This window comes from Triturus cristatus, chromosome 7 (assembly GCF_964204655.1).
Source record: "Triturus cristatus chromosome 7, aTriCri1.1, whole genome shotgun sequence".
NCBI lineage: Eukaryota > Metazoa > Chordata > Amphibia > Caudata > Salamandridae > Triturus > Triturus cristatus.
The window spans coordinates 1,677,974,893-1,677,997,305 of record NC_140590.1 but is presented as its reverse complement, the minus strand read 5'-3'; the positions used below and the strand labels follow the sequence as shown (position 1 = coordinate 1,677,997,305).

Sequence of the window (22,413 nt, the reverse complement as noted above, 5' to 3'; positions counted from 1 at the left end):
TAAGATTGGCACTGGTATTAACCATGTTAGGAATGTTCATATTGTTTTTGCTGGCCATGTCATGCATTACTACATTTATTTTCTTATTCTGTGTGGTTACCTTTAATATTCTATGCACTTGTCCTGGCTTTTAGAAATAAAATGTTTTAAGTTTTATCCTGTGTTTGCTGGTGTTATTTGAATCTGTTATTTATTTATGAAAGAGGGTTTGGAGTTCCACTATGGCCCAGAACACATGTATTTACTGTAGTAATTGTATTTATGTAGCGCATACTACCCCTGAGGAGGAGTTAAAGCGCTACTCCAGAACCCCAACTCACCTAGTGGGACTGATCGTGACCAGAAACCACCTGCACAATACTGCCTAGTGGGTTGTGTAGCGTTGCAGTCCAAATGGATTTCTAACTCGTATTGGTGCATTGAACAGAGTTCTTGCACCATGTGGGTTAGAAATCCTACCCTTGGGTCTCTGAGGGAGAGGGAGACCCCCAGACCCTGGCAACACTTCCTCTTTGTGAGGCAGTAGCCTCCCTTTCTCAGTGGAACATACCTCTTCTCTGCTAGGCACCAAGGGCTAGATGTCTACCAGGGCCGGACAGGCCGTAGCAGGCACCGGGCAATCCCCCGGTGCGCCGCACGGGTGGGGGCCGGTTTTCTTACAGGGCCGTTTTTGCAGCTTAGCTGCAAAATCTGCCCTGTAACAAAATCGGCCGAAAACCGCACTGTCAAAGAGCTCGGCGGCACCCCCAAGCCCTGGGGGGGCCGACCGAGCACTTTGCCAGGGCCGGTTTTGGTTCCCAGTCCGGCCCTGATGTCTACTAATAAGAGGGCCAATCATCAGCTCAGCACTCTCAAGAAAATCAAACCTTTCCTACCGCCCGAGGACATCCAGTCAGCAGTCCAATCCCTTGTTATCTCGCAAGTAGAATATGGCCTGGTAACCCTAGCAGGGCTTCCTAAAGCGAGGTTAGCTCCGCTAAGAGCTACGAATACTTCTGCCAGACTAATCACAGGCTCCAGAAAACATGATCATATTACACCGGACCTAAATCAACTCAACTGGCTTCGCATTGAAGCAAGGATCCGCTTCAAGATAGCATATCTGACACATAAAGCTATACATCGCAATAGCCCCGTTTACCTGACAAAGAAACTCGAGCTCTCTGGTTCCAGTCGAAACTTAAGAAGCTCCAATACCTTACTCCTGAAACCACCCAAATTCAACAAAAAAAAGAACTTACAATCACACTTTCTCAGGGCTGGCTCCAAGAATCTGGAATGCCCTCCCGACGGAAATCAGAGCCAACCCCTTAACTGCTTCTTTTAAGAAACAAGTCAAATGGCTACTTTTGGAAGAACTTCAGCAGCAATAGCTTCTATGTCATGTGGTAATCACTTCCCTCGCGTGCTTAACAATCATTTTTACTTTGTGTATTGTAATGTATGCCTGACAATCATTTTCTCTATGTGTTTCGAGATATTTACTCGATTCGAAATGTACTGTATCGTTGTTGGGGCGTAGTGCGCTGCTTAAACGGCACAGCCTCGTCTAGTAGGTCCTTCACCTGGTTCCTCCTATGCTACCTTTTTTGTATTGTACTTTTACTGTCTCCTCACGGCAACGTTAATTGTCCTCTGTACAGCGCTCTGATACCCGATCTGGTTCTGGTTTGCGCTTTATAAAACTTTTCAAATAAATAAATAAATAATGTCTGAAAGTTAGAAATAGAGATTGCACAATTGCGATTTTTTTTGTGAAACGCAATTTGGAAATCGATAGTCCTAATTCATGAAACTCATCTGTGTTTCATTAGCGATTGGCAGTGGGTCACAAATAGATCTACCTCATGAATACTAATGAGGTCATTTGCAATTTATGACCCACTAGGATGACCTGCCATCACAGGGACAGTGGCCTGCTGGGGTCAGCAGACCACCATATCTGTGCTTGCTTTTAAATAAATAAATATATAAACTGTCTATTTTTCTTATATAAAAAGAGAGATGAATTCAAAATTAAAAAAATGAAACGTATTAGTTTCATCTGCTCCTAAAAAATATTTATTTAAACATTCTTAAAGGGGAGGGGGTCCCTTGGGTATCCCTTCCCATTTGAGAATGGGTTACCACCAACTTTGAGTTGGCGGTAAAGTGGGAATGCTTTGCGACCGCATTTTGGTCGCAAAACATCCATACTTACCAATGCGAATCAGTATTTGTAGGGGACGCCCCAAACACGCCCCTTCCAAATACAGAATCACAGACCGAAAAATTGCGAATTGGTAATAGGTTACCGAATCGCAATTTGGGCTTTGTACATCAGAAAAGGCATTTTTGCATTAGTAGACGCAAAAATGTTTCATACATCTAGCTCTACGCTACTCCTCTGAATGAAACACTTCTCCTGCCAGGGAGGCACTTACTTGCGAGTTCCTCCCAGTGCCGCAAACTTTAGACTTTTAACATTTTCTCGCTGTCCCAGTCCACCACCCGGTCGAGTATGACACGTCTTTGACCCCCTTGAGTACAATAGCGTAAATGGACCGACGATACGCCCCCACACACTCGGCCTTTCGATCCATGCACGCCCCATCACAAAACATAGGGCTGGAAGCTGAATCATGGCACTGATTAAAAGTGAGGGTACATTGAGGGAAGACCCCCCAAGCAACTGAGAGTTATGTTTTTTTTCCTGGGGGCCCTCGCAGTTAGACAGGTGTTCTCCCTCACTTTTAAGGCACTTCTTTTCCCTCTATTGGACATGCGCTCCTCTCTCCAGAGGCGATTTATGGCATGGGCAAAGTGGGCCCTGGCCCAGGGCTCTAACCTCTCAGGGAAGCCCTGATAAAGCCAGCTCTATTCTGCAGAGTCTTGGCCTGGTTATCTTGAATAATTCTTAAACAGAATTTTTTTAATACACTTTTCCTTTCATTTATTTTTAATGTGGGTGATGTGCGAGTCTATTACAGACATTTGAGGAGAAATTTTGGGTTTATGTTTCATGCAATAGGCATAAAAAATTATATTTTAGATAAAACATGACCTCACAGATGAGAAGTGGGAGGATGTCACAGAAATCTGAAGTATTATCAGTGAGCTGCTGCAGTGGTACAATATTGAAAACAGGTAACTATCCTTGAATATCAGATGTTAACACATTTAGAATTTGGACTAGTGTGCCTATGCGCTGACAGTGACCTGGCCAAAGAGGGCATGAAAGAGCTGAAATTGTATCATAAATTCAAGGCTGTCCCGAACTGGGGGGCCCTGAAATACAATTGGCCCAGGGCCCCCAAAATCCTTAAGATGTCCCTGAATAGTATAATTTGTTTCTGCAGTTTTATATAGCGCAGACCCGAACCGAAGGTGTAGTAGCGTTTGACAGAAGCACCGGTTATATTGCACATTAATTTTTTGTAGGCAGGGAGAACTCCAGAGGTTTGCCCAGAATCACAGGATGTTGAGCCGGCGCCGAGACTCGAACTTGCTTCCTCAGTTCCAAAGTCCGCAGCTCTGGTTGGTTGCCACTCTCCTTATAGTTCTGTCCCACTGCTTGAGGTACCCTCTCTCCTTCAGCCGCATTCTCCCCTCTCGATTGCACCCTCTCTGTGCGAGATGTTTCCCTCCCTCTCTCCTCCTTGCTTCCCCTCCCCTGGTACAACACTCCTCCCTCCCTGTCACATTCCTGTAAGGTTAACGTAGTGAGTGCCTGGGAGGAGGGAGGTGCGGACGCCCTGCGATCCTCCCCCGCTCCTCCTCTGCCTTCGACTTCCTCGTACACTCTGTAGCTTGGAGAGGGGCCCCACGGGAACGGCCGCCGCGGGACTTGTGTACAGCGCCTAGCGGCGCCTCTCGCCGCCTAGGACCCACGGGTGAGGCCGTGACCGGGAGCCCGCAGCCATGGGCGGATGTCCGGGGGCCGGCGCCGTCCTGGTGAGTACTGGTCTCGTTCGTTTATTTCCCTATACTGACGTTTACTCTGTTGAGAGATCTGCGCTAGTTCGTGGTGTTGAACACGGTGGGTAGACCGTAGTAAACGGGATATTGAGAGGTAAACGTCTCAGGTGTGCTTATTCGGGTACTCTGGGTCGGTGACATAAGTACTCCTCCGTGCCTATGTGTCAGTGGTGAGTACTAGTGATGGTTGACCGGGTACTAAGCGAGTGGTGATGGTTGCTACAGCTATACGTGACGTGTTCGCCAACAACACTTTTCACGCTGGTGTTAGTGAGTCCATACCTTTAGTGGGAAAGGCGAAACTACAGGTCCCAGAATGCAACTATTTTCACTACAAAGCGTGACTCTAGCCCCCCCATTTCCTTGACGAAGGAATGAATCTTGATATAGGATGAATCCACGGAACAGCGGGAGAACAGATACAAGGCATTTCCCAGTGGGTGACTGTGTGCGATGAGTAACTACCACTGCTCGGGTGCCACCTGTTTCCGGCACATGAAGGTGACTTTCAACCAGTTCTGGATTTCCCTCGCAGGTTTGTATTTATTTATAGCGCCTAAACTGAAAGTAAAAGTATAAAATACTTATTTCTCCAGGCTTAAAAACAATGCCGACTGAAAGCCAGGCGCATGCCACGGGACATGTAAGATATGCTATCCGGTGAGTTTTGTGCAGAGAGGCGATACCGTTGCCAGGGTACTTGGTAGTGTGTGTTTACTGTGCAAACACTGAATAGTCACGGTGGGCAGTGAACGCGGGTACCTGACGGTGTCTTATAACCTGTGGTCGAAGTGGGGGGGAAAAAAGTAGGGGAACTGTGGGTGGCGAATCAGAGGGCAGGTGTATCCTGAGGATTGGTCAGTGGGCAGAGTCAGAGGTGTGGCCAGAAAGAGCAAAACATCCCAATTTTTAGGTCTCGCCTTGCTTTCGCGTAAGCGATCGCCAAGCGAGACTATAGTAAGGGGCATTTAAAAGTGCTCCGAAAAGCGGATTGCATGGCGAGCACGCGCACAATCACATGCATCGTGCTGCCATGCAATCTGTTTGGCATCGCACTTCAAAGGGTCCGCTCCCCCGCCTGGAATGCGCTCCCCCGCCAAGCGCGTGCGCGCCACGCTCCGCCGGGCTTGTCTTGTTCTGAACTTGCAGTGGGAGGACTGATCTCAACTCCGTTAACTGAAACACAAAGTATTACCTTCCATCCCCGAAGAGCGGCGGCACTTCCTGTTCCGTTTCCAGGTTCTCGCCGTGCCACATTCACTGTGTGTCATTCCAGATATGTCTCCCAGTCGAGACGCATGTGTCGCTTCCCATTGTAGCTCAGCCTGCCATCTGCCAGGCAGTGAATCAGTGTCTGCCGTTACCTTCCCAGTGAGTCCCCAAGTTACAGCCAGTATCACGCTTGGCGCAGAAATCGAACGTCCTCTGTCACTGGAACGGTATCGAATTCCCTTTCCACTGTACAACGGAGATGTGGCATCGCCTGCAATTGCAGATCGGCCTTTTAGCAGAGAGGCGCATTAATGATCATTAAAGCACCGGTTTTACTGTACTTGAGTTTGCCAGCGAGTTAACGCACCTCCGACACCATTCGGTACAACACCCGTCAGTCACGGATTAGAATTCACGTCCACTGACTCCGCAATTCATATTTCTGCGGTTTATTCAAATGAGTGATTTTAATGTAGAGGATAAGTGCTCACGTCTGTTTACAGTGCTACAAATCTGTGTTTCCAAGCACTACATGAAAGCAGATTTTCTGCGAAGCACTGCCTCACTGCCCCTTTCGTCTCTACCTCGGGCAAGTTCCAACATTGTTTGACAGCTGGAGAATTGTATTTCCATCGTCTGTCCATTAGGCACATTGGAAGGGCGCCGCGTGCCTACGAAAGGGTGAAAGAGCGGGCAAACCTTTGAGAAGTCCACCAGAAAAAATATTCTGAAACATTATTTGAAGTGATCGCGGAAGCTTTTTGATATCAATGACTACATCACATGTGTTTACTACACACAAAATAATGATGCAAGCAGGAGAAATATAAGGACCTTAAATTAAGTTATACAACATCCCCTCTGTGTCTGAGCAATTGTCGAGTTTTATCTTATGCGAAATAGCTCAGAAACCCCGACCACCCCTCATCTGAGTACAGACAATTAGATTAGACCTGGCAGCAGGTTCTTTCTCATACAACCACCTCCCAGATATGATTCCTATGCGGAAACCCATCATGGGAAAGCATGGCCTTTGAAAACCTCAGTAAACAGTCATTTATGTTGTCCTTTTTAGTTTCTGGCTTGATTTAAGTCATGGAAATGTACCCATATTAAATCTTCTTTCTAAGTAAACCTCTTCGATTCCAACTTATTTCACAAATTGCTACTTGCAACACCCCTACTTCTCGTTCCCGAGAATTAGGTGTGTTGCAAGTGGCAAATATTTTTTCTCTATAACTTTAAGTGTATTTTACAAAAATTATGACAATACAAAAGACAAGCATTTGCAATGCAATAGGTCTCACAGTAGTTAAAGTTTGAGCTACTGGCGTTGCAAATAATGATGCAACGCCAATAGCTCAAACTTTCAGTAATGCGAGACCTAATGCATTGCAAATGCTTGTTAGTATTTGCCATTTTACGGACCAGTAACAGCTTATTATGTTATTTAATTGATCCAATGGACAGTCAAGTTTATTTCAGGTTTTTGGCATTAAAATACATTCACAAAGCGAGATGTGTTTCCAATCATAGAATGTCCCAAATTCACTTGAAAGTGGAAGCACAAGCCATTTGTCTACGAACCATTACGTTTCTGTCCTCAGCACTTCTCCTTTTTTCGCAAAAGCAGTTCAAACATGAATAGCAAAATATCGTAGTTTGCAAATGTTTGCCACATAATACATCTGCTGCTGCATAATCTGACGATTTTAACTAATCAAATTGTTTGTAGCTCAAACGGATGAAAAGTTACAAACAAATGTGACTTGTGTTGCTAAGAAGTGGAGGGCCCGTTGCAAAGCTTGACTGGTCACCTTTCTCACTGCTGCATTTGTATGTTACACTGGTACTAATGAGGCAAAATCTTTCCAGAGACTGTTAGTATGTACACAAATTTCAAAATTATAAAGTATCATAATCAAATGAATCTAGACCAATGACACCTCCGGTCCCAACCTCGCCACCACCATCCCTGACAACTACAATATCCAGAGAAAGGACTGCCCAGACCGCCCAGGAGGAGGACTCTCCATCGCACACAAGACCCCCCTCCACCGCTCCACATCCAGCACGGGTGACCCCCACTCCAACACAGAACACCTCCTCTTCCAGATCCAGACAAGCCCCAGGACCAAGCTATGCGGCACCCTCATCTACAGACTGCCAGAACCTCGCACCCACCACGTGAATACCATCGCCGAGCTTGCCGCACCCCACGCCATCACCTCCACGGACTACATTCTACTCTGTGCCCTGAACTTCCACCTCGACAATGGCAATGACCCCGACTCCACTGCTCTCCTCGCCAACCTAGGGTTGAAGCAGCTCATCAACACACCCACCCACAGAGCGGGCCACACCCTCGACCTCATCTTCGCGGGAGGAACAAACATCTGCTTCTGGCACACCACCCAGCCCCTCTGGACTGACCACCACTGCGTTCACTTCACCTTCAACACCACCACCACACCCAAACCCGCCCTACTTCTGCCACAAAGGAACTGGAGTAAGGTCATAGAGGAACTCCTAAACACCACCCTTATCCAAGACCCGCCACAACCAACACCAACTCCGGAGCCAAGGAATTCCACTGCTGGATCACCTGCTGCGCTGACAAGCTCACACCACCCCTCCAAACAACGCCCACCGAAAGCCGCCTGGTTCACCACAGATCTTCAAGAAGCCAGACGCTCCTGCAGACGCCTAGAGAAAACCTGGCGAAACTTGAAAACTACGGAAGCACAGAACGACCACGAGCGCCCTGAAGGACTACCACAAGTGCATAAGAGACACCATACGGACCTTCATAAGAGACAAAGTCCAGACCAACGCGACCAACACCAAGGAACTGTTCAACGTCATCCAGCAGCTCGCAAATCCCACCTGCGAAGCCATGGACATCACACCTTCCCAGGAACTCTGCAACAAGGTCAGCTCCTACTTCCATCTGAGGATCCAGGCCCTCTACGACAACTTCAGCGAACCAATGATGTACCCAACCCCCCCTACCGACCACCGCCGATAAGCCGACCATCACGTCCTGGGAGCCCATGACCGTCGAAGGCATCACAGCTACCATGAAGAACACCCACTCTGGAGCCCCTACGGACCCCTACCCACCGCACATCTTCCATAGGGCCGCCACCGTCATCGCACCCGAACTGGGACGCACCATCAATGCCTCCCTCAGATCCGGCACCTGCCCAGACGACTGGAAATGGGCGGAAGTAAAACCCCTCCTCAAGAAACATCAGCCGACCCAACAGACCTGAAAAACTACCGACCCATCTTTCTCCTCCCCTTTGCGGCCAAAGTCAGCGAGAGACTAGTAAACACCCAGCTGACCCCCTTCATAGAAGAGAACCTCATCCTGGATGCCTCCCAGTCGGGATTCCGCGGCAACCACAGCACCGAGACCGCTCTCCTCGCCGCCACTGACGACATCCGCATGATACTCAAGACAGGGGCACACCGCAGCCCTCATCCTTCTAGACCTCTCCGCAGCCTTCAATACCGTTTCACATTGCACTTTAGCAGCCAGACTACACGACGTAGGAACTCGAGGAGCCGCCCTCGGCTGGATCCAATCCTTCCTTTCCGGCAGAACCCAGAGGATCCGACTCCCCCCTCCCCCCTCCCCCTTCCTCTCCGTACCCACGGAAATCAACAGCGGAGTACCCCAGGGATCGTCACTCAGCCCCATGCTTTTCAACATCTACATGGCCCCCTCGCCGCCATCGTCAGACAGCATGGGCTCAGCATCGTATCCTATGCCACCCAGCTCATCCTCTCGCTCACGAAGAATCCCGAAGACACCAGACTCTGTTTCCAGGAAGGCATGAAGAACGTGGCAGCCTGGATGAAGGACAGCTGCTTGAAGCTAAACTCAGAGAAGACCGAGGTCCTCGTCCTCGGTCCCTGCACCTCCGCCTGGGACAACACCTGGTGGCCCTCCGCCCTCGGGAGCCCACCCATCCCCACAGACCACGCTCAGAACCTTGGCATCATCCTTGACTCCTCCTTCTCCATTAACCACCAGATCAACGCCGTTGCCTCCACCAGTTTCAACTGCCTTCGCATCCTCCGTAAGACCTACAAGTGGATCCCCTCCGACTGCAGAAGGACCGTCACCCACGCACTCATCACCAGCAGACTAGACTACGGCAATGCCCTCTACGCCGGAATCAGCAAAACCCTCCTGCATTGACTCCAGACCATACAGAACGCCGCAGCCAGACTCGTCCTCGGAACACCGTGCCATGAGCACATGACCCAACACCTATGAGGCCTCCACTGGTTCACCGTTGAGAAGAGGGTCACCTTCAAACTCCTCACCCACGCCTACAAATCCCTACACATCATCGGACCCAAATACCTCAACGAGAGAGTATCCTTCCACGTACCCAAGAGAAACCTCCGCTCCGCCGACCTCGCCCTGGTAGAGGTCTCTCGCATCCACAGACACAAAACCGGCGGGAGAGCTTTCTCCTACATCGCAGCCGAGACCTGGAACGAGCTCCCAGTGAACATCAGACGCTCCCCGACCTTGTGCACGTTCAGGAAGAACCTCAACACCTGGTTTTTCTACTGTTTCCGGAGCTGCCTCCCCCTACCCTCGAGACCCTTACGGGTGAGTAGCGCGCTATATAAACCCCCGATTGATTGATTGATTGATTGAATATAATCACTTGTAGGTCAAAAAATAAATATATAATTTTTAAAGCGTGAACGCTATATTTCCAGAATATTTGCTATCAGTTACTCATTTTTGGGCATAGGCCGTGAAAGATATTAGAGAGGACCTGTAATAAATGTGTTTCAAAATATCCTTTTCCATCTGTTAGCCAGTGCCATCCTCATTTGTTGGATATGTAGCAGTTCAGTGAGTATACTGTCATATAACCATGCCCCTGCACCCTGTCTCTAATAAAAAAAAAAAGTCCTCTTTATTTAGATATTGAAGGAGAATTCAGGCCTTCGGCCCCCAATTTTAGAACTGTTTAGATGCAGCTATTCTGCTATTTAGATGTCGGAATCCATCTCCTTTATAGAAGCTGCCAATGGAGTGGCCATCCTTGTTACCTGATTGCAACATGCTCGTTGATGAGACAGGACAACAGTGGAGCCCATTGTTCTCATTTTCCTTTCCTTTCATTACAGGGTGAATTAAGGTTGCCCTAAACTCCATGTCCCCCATCCTGCACACATGCAGCTTGGAAGCTATTCTTGCGCATTAAAATCATCATCATTAGTCTTTATTTGATTTTAAAAGATCATAAAAGACACAAACATATAACAAGGCATGACATCTAGAGCCCAACAGAATTATTAAAATCCATCAATAAATACTTAAGAAAATTAAAAAAAGCATTAAACAAATCGGAAAGACTACAATGTTAAAATTGCATGGTTAAAAACAGCAACTTTTGCTACAAGGTAAAACAATATCAATTAGTAAAAATCATGTTGTGATACAGGAGGAAAAACCCACACCCCTTTGTTTATATATGCTGATAGAAGTACTTCAAGTGTTTACTTAAAGGCTTTTTTCCTTACAGGCCAAGCCCATCCCAAAAATGTAGCTAATGCTATAGAGATGATTGGTAAAGTGCTTGTGCGTAAGATTCTTAGTGCAACAGCACTACTCCTAGTACCTAGTAATACATTAAGAGCTAGGGCGAGGTCATTGGGGCTTCCCGAATCCCAGTAGTGGAAACGGGTCCAATCACAACTGCTCCATGGGGTTTCCAGCTGTCCTTAGCATTGCCTTCAGTAGGGTACTAGGAAGAGCAGATTTGCTCCTTGGCTTGGATTTGATTTGTGCAGAAAATGTTCCTCACCATTAGAAATGTCTTTTTAAATTCCTGCAGCGTAATGAATCTTTTGTTATGATGTAGCTGCTTTACATACAACTTGCGAGAATAATTTTTTTTTTTTTTATTCAACTGAATCTTTCGTTTAGAAGGAACTTTAAAATTGTCTGAAGTTGGTTTCTCATCTAAGCTGCATGAACCTTTTCACGACAGTAGTTTCGGTAACATCCATATGAAATGAGTACGAAAATACCCATTTTAACTTGCATTACAGTTTGAAAATTTACCACGTCGATATATGTTTGTACTCAAACATGTATTCATTCTGCCAAAGGTTTGGTTCAGCTTTTTCAGTGATGTATATGTACCTATATATATATTTTTTTATAAATGCACATCTTCAGCAAAAAAAAAAATGGCATTTCCAGCAAAAGCTTTTATGTTTTTGGATCCTTGTAACGGGAGAACGAATGAACGAAATGAGTGAAAAGGGGTTACCAGCCGTTTCTTGAAGTCACATGTTTCAGAAAGTGAGGAGGAGCGAAACAAAGACCGAAAGACGGGGAATAGCTGACAGAGGCAGAGCAGGAAAAGCGGACACTGTCCTTCTCTGAGCATGCACCGGTCCCGGCTATTTCTGCCGTCCGGGGACGATTTTTTTAAATAAAAAAGTAGGGGAACGGTTTCTATTAAATTTAAAAAAAAAAGTAGGGGCACGCCGTGCCCTGCCAATCCCTCCCACTTCGCCCACTGCTTATAACAGGGCATGCATACTCGTGTCTATAACGCGGTGTCCAGCTGCTGGTAACGCTGTAGTTCTCCGTCTCCCCCCCCCCCCCCCTGCAATGCTGAGTGACACCTAAAAACTCCTCGCAGAAGGGTTTGACAGCAAAGTATAAAAGTACAGGTGCTCACCATACCTCAGTACCTGTGCGGCCCCTTTAAATGAACCAAGTGCAGTTTCCTAGCACCAGCCCATTGCCTGTGCTGACGTCATCCGTTCTCGGGGTATCATTTACAGGTGGACCATTTGTGGCTCTCTCGACACCTGTAACTGCAGGGCCAACCTGTGCTTTAAATCTGATTGGACGACATGTCCATATACATTGAGGGGTTAAAGGGTGGCCCCAGAAAAGGGGTGGAGCAGGGTCGACTGGCCTATTGGGCACAGGCAGTGCCCGAGGGCTGCTCTCGCACGTCATTGAGTGGGCAGGTGGGGCTACCCTGACAAGTCAGTGAGGGGGCAGGTTCTCTGGCTGTTGCTTGGCCTGTTTTGTGGGCAGGTGGCCTGTTTGTACTGTTGATTTCCCGGAGATTACCACATATATTGCCTGCAGCAAGCTTAAATCCGCCCTGCCTTCCATATATTGAAAAGCACATGCACAGCGTGTGTTCACAAGTGAAAAACTCTCGAGTTGCAAATGGGCAGTTTTTTTAGCTATCTAATGTACTAATGAGTTACACTTTTACTTTGGTGCCCGGGCGGGCATATTTTCTGTCCCAGTCCGACCCTCGGGTGGAGTTCCAAGGTGGAAGAGGGCGTCACATGCGAAGTGGGCTCTGACATACAACTCGCACATCTATTTTTTTAGATTCGGTGTCTTTCTTGCAACAAAGACACACTGACAGTAATTCTGTTCCGGCTTACATAATTAGCGTTTAAACTGTGTCCCTGGGTGAAGGCACCTGCGATCTCTGTGTACTGCGCAAACTCTGGTCTGTAGTGTCAGCAGGACAGCTCTGGCGGTTTCTGCACTTGCTTGCTGTAGAGTTGTGAGCGGTCTAATCACACTTTTGACTCTGCATAAAATAGCACAGAGGGTGAAAGTGCCTGCTGCACATTCTCATCACCCGGGCACCAGCTGTCTCTCCCCACCCCCGGCAAGTTGCTGCTCTGAAGACAAAACACAAGGTGCTGGCACCCCTGAATGTGTCGGCAGATTGCACCCGGATACAGCAGTGGGGTGGCCCGCATTTGGCCCAGTAATAGGTACTGCTTGTGGCTGGAGCCCCCTCTTTTTCACCACTGCATGTACTCTCCTTTAACATAACTTCTGCATTTGTAAAACTCACCGTTACCCTCAGGGGCGTCTTGGCACTGAATAATCAATGTTTATTGTTACCCACCTCAATGGTTCTAATTTTATTGACCTCAGGAGGATAAAAGAATGACTGAACCCACCAGGGTTTTTATCTGTGACTTTGAGGGCTACCACAGACACGTGTAGTAAATGCAATAGTCCATTGAGCCACTAGGTCCGGCGTTGGTTGTCTTTTACAGAAGGGCATGCTGGTAGCTGTAGTTCTGTTGGTGTTTCACTGCAGGTAATTTTTTTTTTCTTCTTCAGTGCAGAGTATTTTTTTCCTCTGAATGGATGCTGATAGCTATAGTTCTCCGAATGTCATTTACCCCAATGCATTCTGGGAATTGTAGTTCTCTTGTTGAAGGGCATGGTGGTGTTTGTAGCTTGCATGGCTTCCTTTCAGCTGATTCTGCTCATGTCTGCAGTTCTTTGACGTTTGCTGCATCGTATTCTGGAACTTATAGTTTTGTTTTACAGCAGGGTATGATAGTAAGTGTATCTGAGTGACTCGCTGCATTGAATGCTGGATCTTGTAGTTTTTTCTTACTGCAGGTAATGCTCATATCTGTAGTTCTTTGAATGTCTCTTTCTCCAGGGAATGCTACAGTCTGTAGTTCTGTCTTACTGCAGGGTCTACTGGTATCTATAGGTCTCTGGTTGTTACTTACAGCCCTGTGTGCTTGTGGATCTGTAGTTCTCCGAATGGCTCTTGAATTGGTAGTTTTGTCTTCCTACGGGGCATGACAGATAGTATCTATAGTTCGAGCTGGCCTACTGGGGAATGTCCATCTTTCCCAATTGTTTTGTTTGTCCCTGAACACTGTGCTGAACCCAGGTGTTTGCTTTAGATAACTCTTAAGGTCATATCAATAGGAAACGCGTGATCTCATGCATTTGGTTCAGAAAACAGATTCCGCGGAGTCTTTCCAGATGACACATGGACTGCACTAAACCTCGGCCAAGTGACATGTTGCCTTTTACTTTTAACATGTATCGGGCCTGTGCCACTTAGGGCAAACACTCTTTTTTCTATAAGAGGCTTTGGGCTTTCCTTCTTTAGCCATTCTCTTTTTATGCCCAGGAGGCTTCAGCCATTGGCTCAAGACACTGTGAGTGACATCTTGAATCAGTCCACAGGAGTATTTCAGTCTCACCGTTTTCCTATTGGCTGTTTTGAAGATGTCCTTCCACCTCTATTAGCCCGGCATGCCATTTTATGAACACCAGAAATCGCGTCTGAGAAACCTATGGTTTTATACTCGATGATTAATATTTACATATGGTATAGCGTTTATACGTAACCATTTTATGTTTTTCAGAACGTTTATTTTTACCGTTCCGTTACCTTATGGTTCTTCTCGTTATGTACCCAAGATTCCTAAGAACTTAAATTGAAAGGTTAGAATTCAACCTTATATATCGCTCGTATTACAGCGTTACATTCTCTTTTCTTCACTATATTAGAGCATGCACTCCGTTGTTACCACGCATGACTTTCTTGTATCCGCCACACTTTTTCTTTCCACATTGTCGTATTTTGCTCTCGTTAACCATTTTTGACACGATAAACACGCTTGTTCGTTCATTTCTAAATCATGAATAAGCTGGCTTATAACATCAGCTCACAACTAAACCTTTCACGTGGTCCGGCACCCTTTCCCTTTTTCACCTGATACACTAATTTATAGTCTCGCCACAACCACCATTATCAGCTTGAGAACAGTGAAATTGATTGTTTGTTATTTGTGTTATACCTTGCTACATGTTATTCGTTTTAATGTTTTCAGAATACAAGTCCCCTGACGAAGGGTTCGCCCGAAATGCATTGGGCAGAAATGTGATGAATAATGAAACCCACTGATTGAAATCTGAGTAACAAAGAATGAATATCATATGAATTTCATAAGGATTTTTTTAAATAAAAGACGCCTCAAAACTTCAAATTCTACAATCGTTGTACAATCATTTAAACATTCAATAAATACCGGAGTGCTGAGTAAGAGACGTTACTCCTACGGGAAACAACGCATTTATTTCTTGTAAACCTATGGAGCGGGCACATCTGAAAAGTGGGCGATTTCGAAAAGAAAGTAACCACCTTCTTTTCTGTAGCATCCATTGTGCAGATGCGTTTGTCTACGTTCACTCTCCGATGCGCATGCCATACGCACGTCAACCCTGTTAGCTTTGCCAGTGCTTGCCTCCATGTCACCAATGACCCAGTGCCCCTGTTCTGGGTTTTGCTTAACTACCTGATGCTTTCTGGGAGTTGTAGTTATCTTTAATATTAGTTGATTAATTCGTACTAACACCTGAAAACAAAGGATTTGTAAATCATCTAATACATTTTCTTTTAACTCCTGGTACTTCCAATTGATCGCTCATCCCTAGGATAGGTAGCATTTCCAAAATAACGTTCGCCAGTGAAGTCTTGCTCTACGTGCAAAACCCAAATCCGGAGCAGGCCAAGGCAGGATCTCTGACTATTTATCTCCGTTGTATGATGGCACAACGACTCTGCACGTCTTTACCACTCATTTTTTACTCCGCATTTGTTTGGAACGCATATGATTTTACAACGTATGCCTTTACCACTCATTGTTGATATATATACAATGTATTTGTGGGAGTAAACCCCCACACCTCCGAACTTACCTTAAATGCGTGGTAAAGGCATAGGTTGTAAAAGGATATGCGTAGTGAAAATGTGTGGTAAAAAAATGTGTGGTAAAGGTATAATGTGGTAAAACCACGTTGTAAAGGCTGTTTCCTATTATCTCCGACACATTCTTATTGTGAGAGTGAAAATCAAAACCATTTATTTAGACAACTGTCTTTAAAAATGCAAATTACGTTTCTATACTTACAACATTAAAATCAACATGTGCTTTAAAATCTAAATGGCCATGCTTTTTATTGCACATAGAAACTGCCTCCCCCAATCTTATGGCAATGACCAGAAAGCTCAACAGAGCATTTGGATGACTTCCCCTTTCTATTGAGGGTCCACAGAAGGGGCCCTTATGTTGGGCATCAAACAACTGTACATCTGTCATGGAAGATGCCCAGACCCTTATGTTACCAAAGTTTTCCAATATGACCAAAAGAACCTGAAAGCACAAAATGTAAGTATTTCCTCGAGCTTACATTCCCAAGTTTTGGACCTAAAAGCAAACCAGCTAAATTTGGACTGCTTTTTAACAAAGCGTAATATTTGTTTTTCTTTATTTTCACCGAAAACCTATTTGGGATACTTATTATGCACACAGGCTTTTAAACCTATATTGGAGCTCCTCAGTTGTCGAATTAATTATTACCAAATCTGCAAACGAGCTACACAAACAACGGGTATACAGCAGGGTCTGTGGGAGATCAGCCAGATGCAGGCTAAAAGAGCTTCCACGAGCAGACATCCTGTTTTAAGATATGTTTGACAGAAACTCTTTAAAATAACCACAATTTTCCATGTCAGTCCGCTCTAAATTATTACTATGCTGGCTATAACAGCAGATAACGGGCCAATTGAAATTTTCCAGGAACTCCATTTTCTCCAAAGAGTCACAAAATTGACCAGTGAAAAGGCTGCCAGAAATCAACCGTGTCAACAAAACTGTCCCAGCAACTCCACTAATTTCTGTGCGATCACCAAGCGGTCAAAATAACCCCTTTAACCCCTTCCCCGCTCATGACGGAACCGCTCCGTCATGAGCCACGGTTGCCGTGTGCTCATGACGGAGCGGTTCCGTCATGCCACGACCGTTGGCGGCCGCTCCGCCCACGCGGCGCTGTTTCCCCGCCTGTACGGGGGGACAACGCAACTGGGCGGAGTCATGAGCACAGCTCAACCGTGGCTCATGACGGAGTGGCTCCGTCATGAGCACAGCGTCACCGCGTTGCCCCCCCGCGCCCCCCAGCGCTGCGGCGGAATTCCCGCCGCAGCGAAGGGGTTAAAACCTTCCTGTTCTTGCAGCGCTATATTATCAAACTCTATCCATCCATTTATCTAAAACTGTACAATCTTAGACATAATGTTGGCACATACACCAGTTTAAGAAACAAAACAATATTTCGCAGAATCTCTGAGCGGTTCTATTAAGAACGGTTACATTGATTCCCCACACCATGACTTAGAAAGCGTACCAGTCGTGTTACCCATTGGAACATACAGTGCATGTTGAGGAGTCCACCAATTGGCACAGTGATGTACTACAATTTTGGGAAATTATCTGGCTCCCAACTAATTTTCGTACCTTACTATTATTTTTTTACGTTTTGTAAGCTAGCAATCAATTCTATTTTAAAGTTAGAAAGCAATTCTACATCTACTGTATTACTTCAATATATGGGGAGATGTATGTGATTTCATAGAAAAATGGTTTCATAGAACACCGTTACTGAGAAACCATTTAACCTAAACTGTTTAAAAGAAATTTGCAGTATAAACAACATTTACCATTTGATAGAAACCAATTCTTAGAATGTAATTTTTTTTCTAAATTGACTTTTGCATGCTTATATTTTTTAAGGTGTAAATTCAATGGTTGCAGGTCTTACTTTTAGAAACCAGTTTGTCGGAGGTATTTATTTCAGTGCTGTAGTTCATGGAATAGTTCAGATTTATCTTTCACCCTGTCAAACAATTACTTTAGATTTTCCAATTCTCTGACCCTGCACCACCCCTAAACACCATTCATCCCTTACCTTCTCAGAACCTCTTATCACCTGTCCCTGCCCTCTAAAACTCAGCACCATGCCTGAACTACACCCATTCCTGACCCCTTAAAACTCTTTCTCCCCCTAAACTCTGCCTATCTCTAAACCTTGAAACCCCTCACTGATCCGCAGACTACGCCCGTCCCTAAACTCTAAAACCCCTCACTATCCCAACATTCCACTCATTCCTAACACCAAAAACTCTTCTTAATCCATCCAGACTCCTAATACCCCATAACCCCTCTAAACTCAACCAAGCCCTGAACTCTAAAGACGCCTTTCTACATCTAAACTCCACGATCCTTGTAACAGTCCAACCTTTCTAACTTCCATCCATACCTAAATCCTAAAACTTTCTACTCATAAACCCCACCTATCCCTAAAATCCTTCACCACCCCTAAACTCTACCCATCACTGAACCTTAAAAACCCTCACCAGCTGTAAATGCTGCCCATCTGTGAAACCTAAAAACCCCTCGGCACCCTTACACTCCACCCATCCCTGAACTGTAAAAATCCCTCGCCATCCTAAACACACCTAAAAAAAAAAAAAACAAGCATTGGCATAGCCAATAGGTCTCGCCTTTGGGACCTTATAAGTGTTTAGCCATACAACAGCTGCATAACTAAACACTTATAAAGGACCCAAAAGCGAGACCTATTGGCTATGCCAATGCTTGTTTTAACTGCTGCAATCTATTGAATCCTCACGGAGAACATCAAGTGATCGCAATCAAACATCAAAGTGGCCGCGCGGCCGCGAAAGTGAAAGTAATCGCGGTAAAGCGCGACGCGTGCGCCCGCGCACATGCACTGTAGCTCTAGGCTGGCCTGGTAGCACTTTTTGGAGCCCTCACAAAATCTCTTGCCAGACCAGCGCATGCGCTGGGTCAGGCGAGACCTAAAAAACCTCACCACCCCTAAACTTTACCCTTCCTTGTTCCTAGAAAAACGTCACCACCGCTAACCTTCACTCATCCCAGAACCTTAAAAACCCATTTCTGCGCCTCAAATCCACCCCTCCCTGAATCCAATTATTCCTCACTACACCTAAACACCACCCAAGTTTAACGTCATTTTGGATTTTTTCCTTAGTTATATTTCCTTTGAAATGTTTCCTTTGATTTTCGATTTATTTGTATTTCCTTAAAATTTGTTTCCATGATTTGGTTTCCTCTAATGTGGTTTCTCAGTTTTTGTTTATCCATTAATTTACACACATCAGCAAGGGGATGTGACAGTCAAGCAAGTTAGACAAAAAGTAAGGCCAGGCACTTCAAGATGCAATACAATCCAGAAATGTGCCCTCCACAGTGAAACATTGGTCACGATTTGCCTAAAATTTACAGCATCCTCACAAAGGACTACCTCACTCGTCTCTTGCCATTTGTCCCATAAATGTGAAGTTTTCTTTTTTTAAAAAAAATCTTTAGCTTAAGCTTTAATTGTTTGTGAAAAGTTACAGACACTTTATTCCTCTATATCCTAAAGACAGTGAGTTGCTTCTTTCAGTAGAATCATTCCTCATGAATCCATTGTTTTCATGTTGAGCATTTGTGCTTCTTAAAATAGTTTGAGAAACTGGCAGGTTGTTAAAACATTGTCCCTACTCAAGACATTTGTTACATCCCCCTCTTTATCATAATTGATTTTAAAATCAGTAGCAAATTGAAACTCCCACAACGTATTCCAATAATTTAAGTTGGAACAAACACGTAGTCTCTGAGGGTAGGAAGCTGGACTAGAGAGCGTGCTTCCATGAAAGGTTGTTTCAAATTTAAAAGAATCTACAATCATTGTATGCTGATCGGTTCCTTCTTTATCACTAACTTTAAAATCTATAGTCATAAAAAAATTCTGCCGAAACAGACATATAATCTGTGGTTGCTATTGAAGCAAAATCTAAATGTACCCTGACCGGAACATCAAAAGAGGAACCTTGCTTCAAGCACAAGGTTTAACTGAGACCGCTTTGTTCCCACTAGCAAGGCAATCTTGGGCATGATTCTCAGGAGCCTGGCTAGAAGGCACACCATCTACTAAGAGAGATCTTTTAAGCAAACATTGAAGGGATCAGAGTTAATCTGCAGGTTAAAATCCTCCCCCCACTACCTTTATTGTTTGTGGATTTGTTTATCAAACTCTTGGCTAATCGCTTTCCAGGATGGCCAGTGAAGTTCACCCCATAGCTTTTTCCACTAGCGGCACTTGAAAGTTTACTAATAATATTTAGATTAACTACTTCCCATAGCCATAAAATACAACTAAAATATCTAATGCCCATTTGCTATCTTTTACCAGAGGTAAAACTGACTTAGCATATCTAGTACAGACTTGAGTTAAAAGGCCTCCCTCCGGGTGAGCCCAATGTTGTCTAATAGCAGGTGGGTCAATTGCTAAGAATTCACAGATAGAAGTGCGCTCCCGCCTCTAGGAGTAGAAGAATTGCATAGTGCGCCAGGCATTCAAAAAGCAGAGCATCCATCCAGAGCCCTGCCTACCTCTATACATTCTACCCCAAGAAGCGAGCATCACAAGACCACCCCCATTGTCTTAGTTCGCACTGAAAACCTTACAATGAATATCCTTTGAATTATGGACAGGCGTAACTGGAGCTCAGAAATCATATCCCTCCCATTTCTTTTGGGATACTTTTGTTCGCGTCCCTTTTGGGTAAATTCTAAAACCCTCCCTATGATTAGTTTTAATATTTATCAAACTTTAGTTCCAACTTTTGCTGGGAAACTGGTTAGTTGTTGGAATTATCGTTGGAGAGGAGCTTGTGAAATCCAAGTGCAGAGGAGAGATGGCCACACCATGTTTAAGATTGTGGGATTAACTGCAAACCTTCCTGTCCTAGTACATTAGTTGCTTCTACACGAATATTTTTCACAAAACAGAATGCAAAGCTAGTTTGAGTTCTCACTCCACTTCATAGTTACAAAGCATAGTAATTTATTTTCAAGAAGAACCATGACAATACTATTAAAAACAGAATGTTTTTCGCAGCATGCAGGCCTACATTTCTGTAACTTTTTACCTTGAGCCTTCATATTCAAATAGTGAGTAGGTTCACTTGGCTGAACTGGAGTGTAAAGGTTATTGTGAATTTTTATGACAGACCTTTATTCCATCTTTCATTATCCCAGAGTCTCATCTCTTTACCATGTAACACAAAGCAACAAGTACGCATGCACGAAAAAGTAAATAAATATGAAGTTCCTTTGCGGGAAATGTATCCCTCCAAAGATTCAAGGAAGATAAATTACTTTTATTTGATTGTTTAAATCATAAAAGGGTGGCACATCCACCAATATACCCAATGTACAAGGACGATTATATCAATCCATTAATTAACATGAGTCTTATTAAAATTTACAATAAAACAAGTTAAAAAGGATAGAAGTGGGTTGGTGATCTAAAAGAAGACTAGTACCGTAGATTGAATCGAGTGATTCCAGGATAAAGTGCTTGGTGCTGTAAACTAATAGTCTGCAATAGAAAAAAATGTTTATTTATACTTTATCTAGGCTGGAGACTACTACCGTTGTTAATTTCCTATTATTTCGCAAGGGTGAAGTATATGGGGCTGTAATAAATAGACTTCAAATTCTTAATTGCAATTTATCACCGTGTATCCCCAGTTCCTTTGCTGCGATAGTCAGAAACGTTATTGCCTTTCAAGACAGTTTTACTGTTGAGCCTCCTAGGCATTTGATTACAGCAGTTCTGCAAGTCCTTATTTGTTCTTTTTTCAATAGTGGCCAAAGAAGGGTTTTCCGTATGTGTAATAATGCCGGACAAATACATAGTAGGTGAAGTTCTCCAAAGATTCAAGGAGAAGAGTTACAACAGTCATCAATGATTGTTGGTGCACGATGCTGGGAATTGAAGTTTCATCATACTATACATGCCGAGACTCTTAATTTGACTGGAGCATTGGTAGTGGATTGGGAATTGATATTTCACCTGACTTGAACGAGAATTTGCTGTTTTGACACATGCCTTCAAAATATTAGTTGAATGTGGGCACGTGTTTGAAATAATTTGGGGAACCACTTAGCTACAACTTCAAGCATTGTTTGGGTTCCACAGCAGCTCTCTAAATGTTCCCCCCCCCCCCCCCCCCCCCGAAGAAGTCCCTATGCTTAGGGATGAAACTCGTTGGCTGTGTCCTCGTCTCTGCTTCTAAAGTGCAAGTAAAATGAAAAAATGAACTTCCAGTAAAATATCTATGTTTTGTGATGTCTACTTCCTGTACTGTGACATTGTTGTAACTCAGCTCCTTGATTCTTTGGAGGGATACATTTCCCTCAGAGAAACTTCATGTTTTTGTTGACTCTTTCATGCATGTGTGCTTCTCTCATTGTGTTACATTGTATTTAATTTGGGGTCTTTTCAACGATTGGCTCTGAGAGTGAGCACCTATTTTTAGAGGGAACTATACTGAGTGCGGCAATATTATTTCACAATCGTTCTGGCAGTTTTGGTATTCATTTAATCTCTGTACCTCCTTATACTGTGGCTTTTAACATAGATTTTATTTATTTGCGATTGAGAACTCTTCCTTGTTGCATAATGCACACACAGGTTTACTCCTTTTTTTAAAATAGATTTTTTTATTGAATAAA

General features: G+C 44.6%; 1 protein-coding gene across 1 annotated transcript in view; it reads left to right on the top strand.

Annotated features, from left to right (window-relative positions):
- Nucleotides 1-3,689: 3,689 nt before the first annotated feature.
- The window catches only part of TNFRSF1A (TNF receptor superfamily member 1A), a 95,459-nt gene continuing 76,735 nt past the window's right edge, over nt 3,690-22,413 (top strand). The window contains exon 1 of the mRNA XM_085619791.1: nt 3,690-3,933. Coding sequence (XP_085475917.1) covers nt 3,901-3,933 — 33 coding nt within the window. The 5' untranslated portion in view covers nt 3,690-3,900. The remainder of the gene's footprint in view (nt 3,934-22,413) is intronic.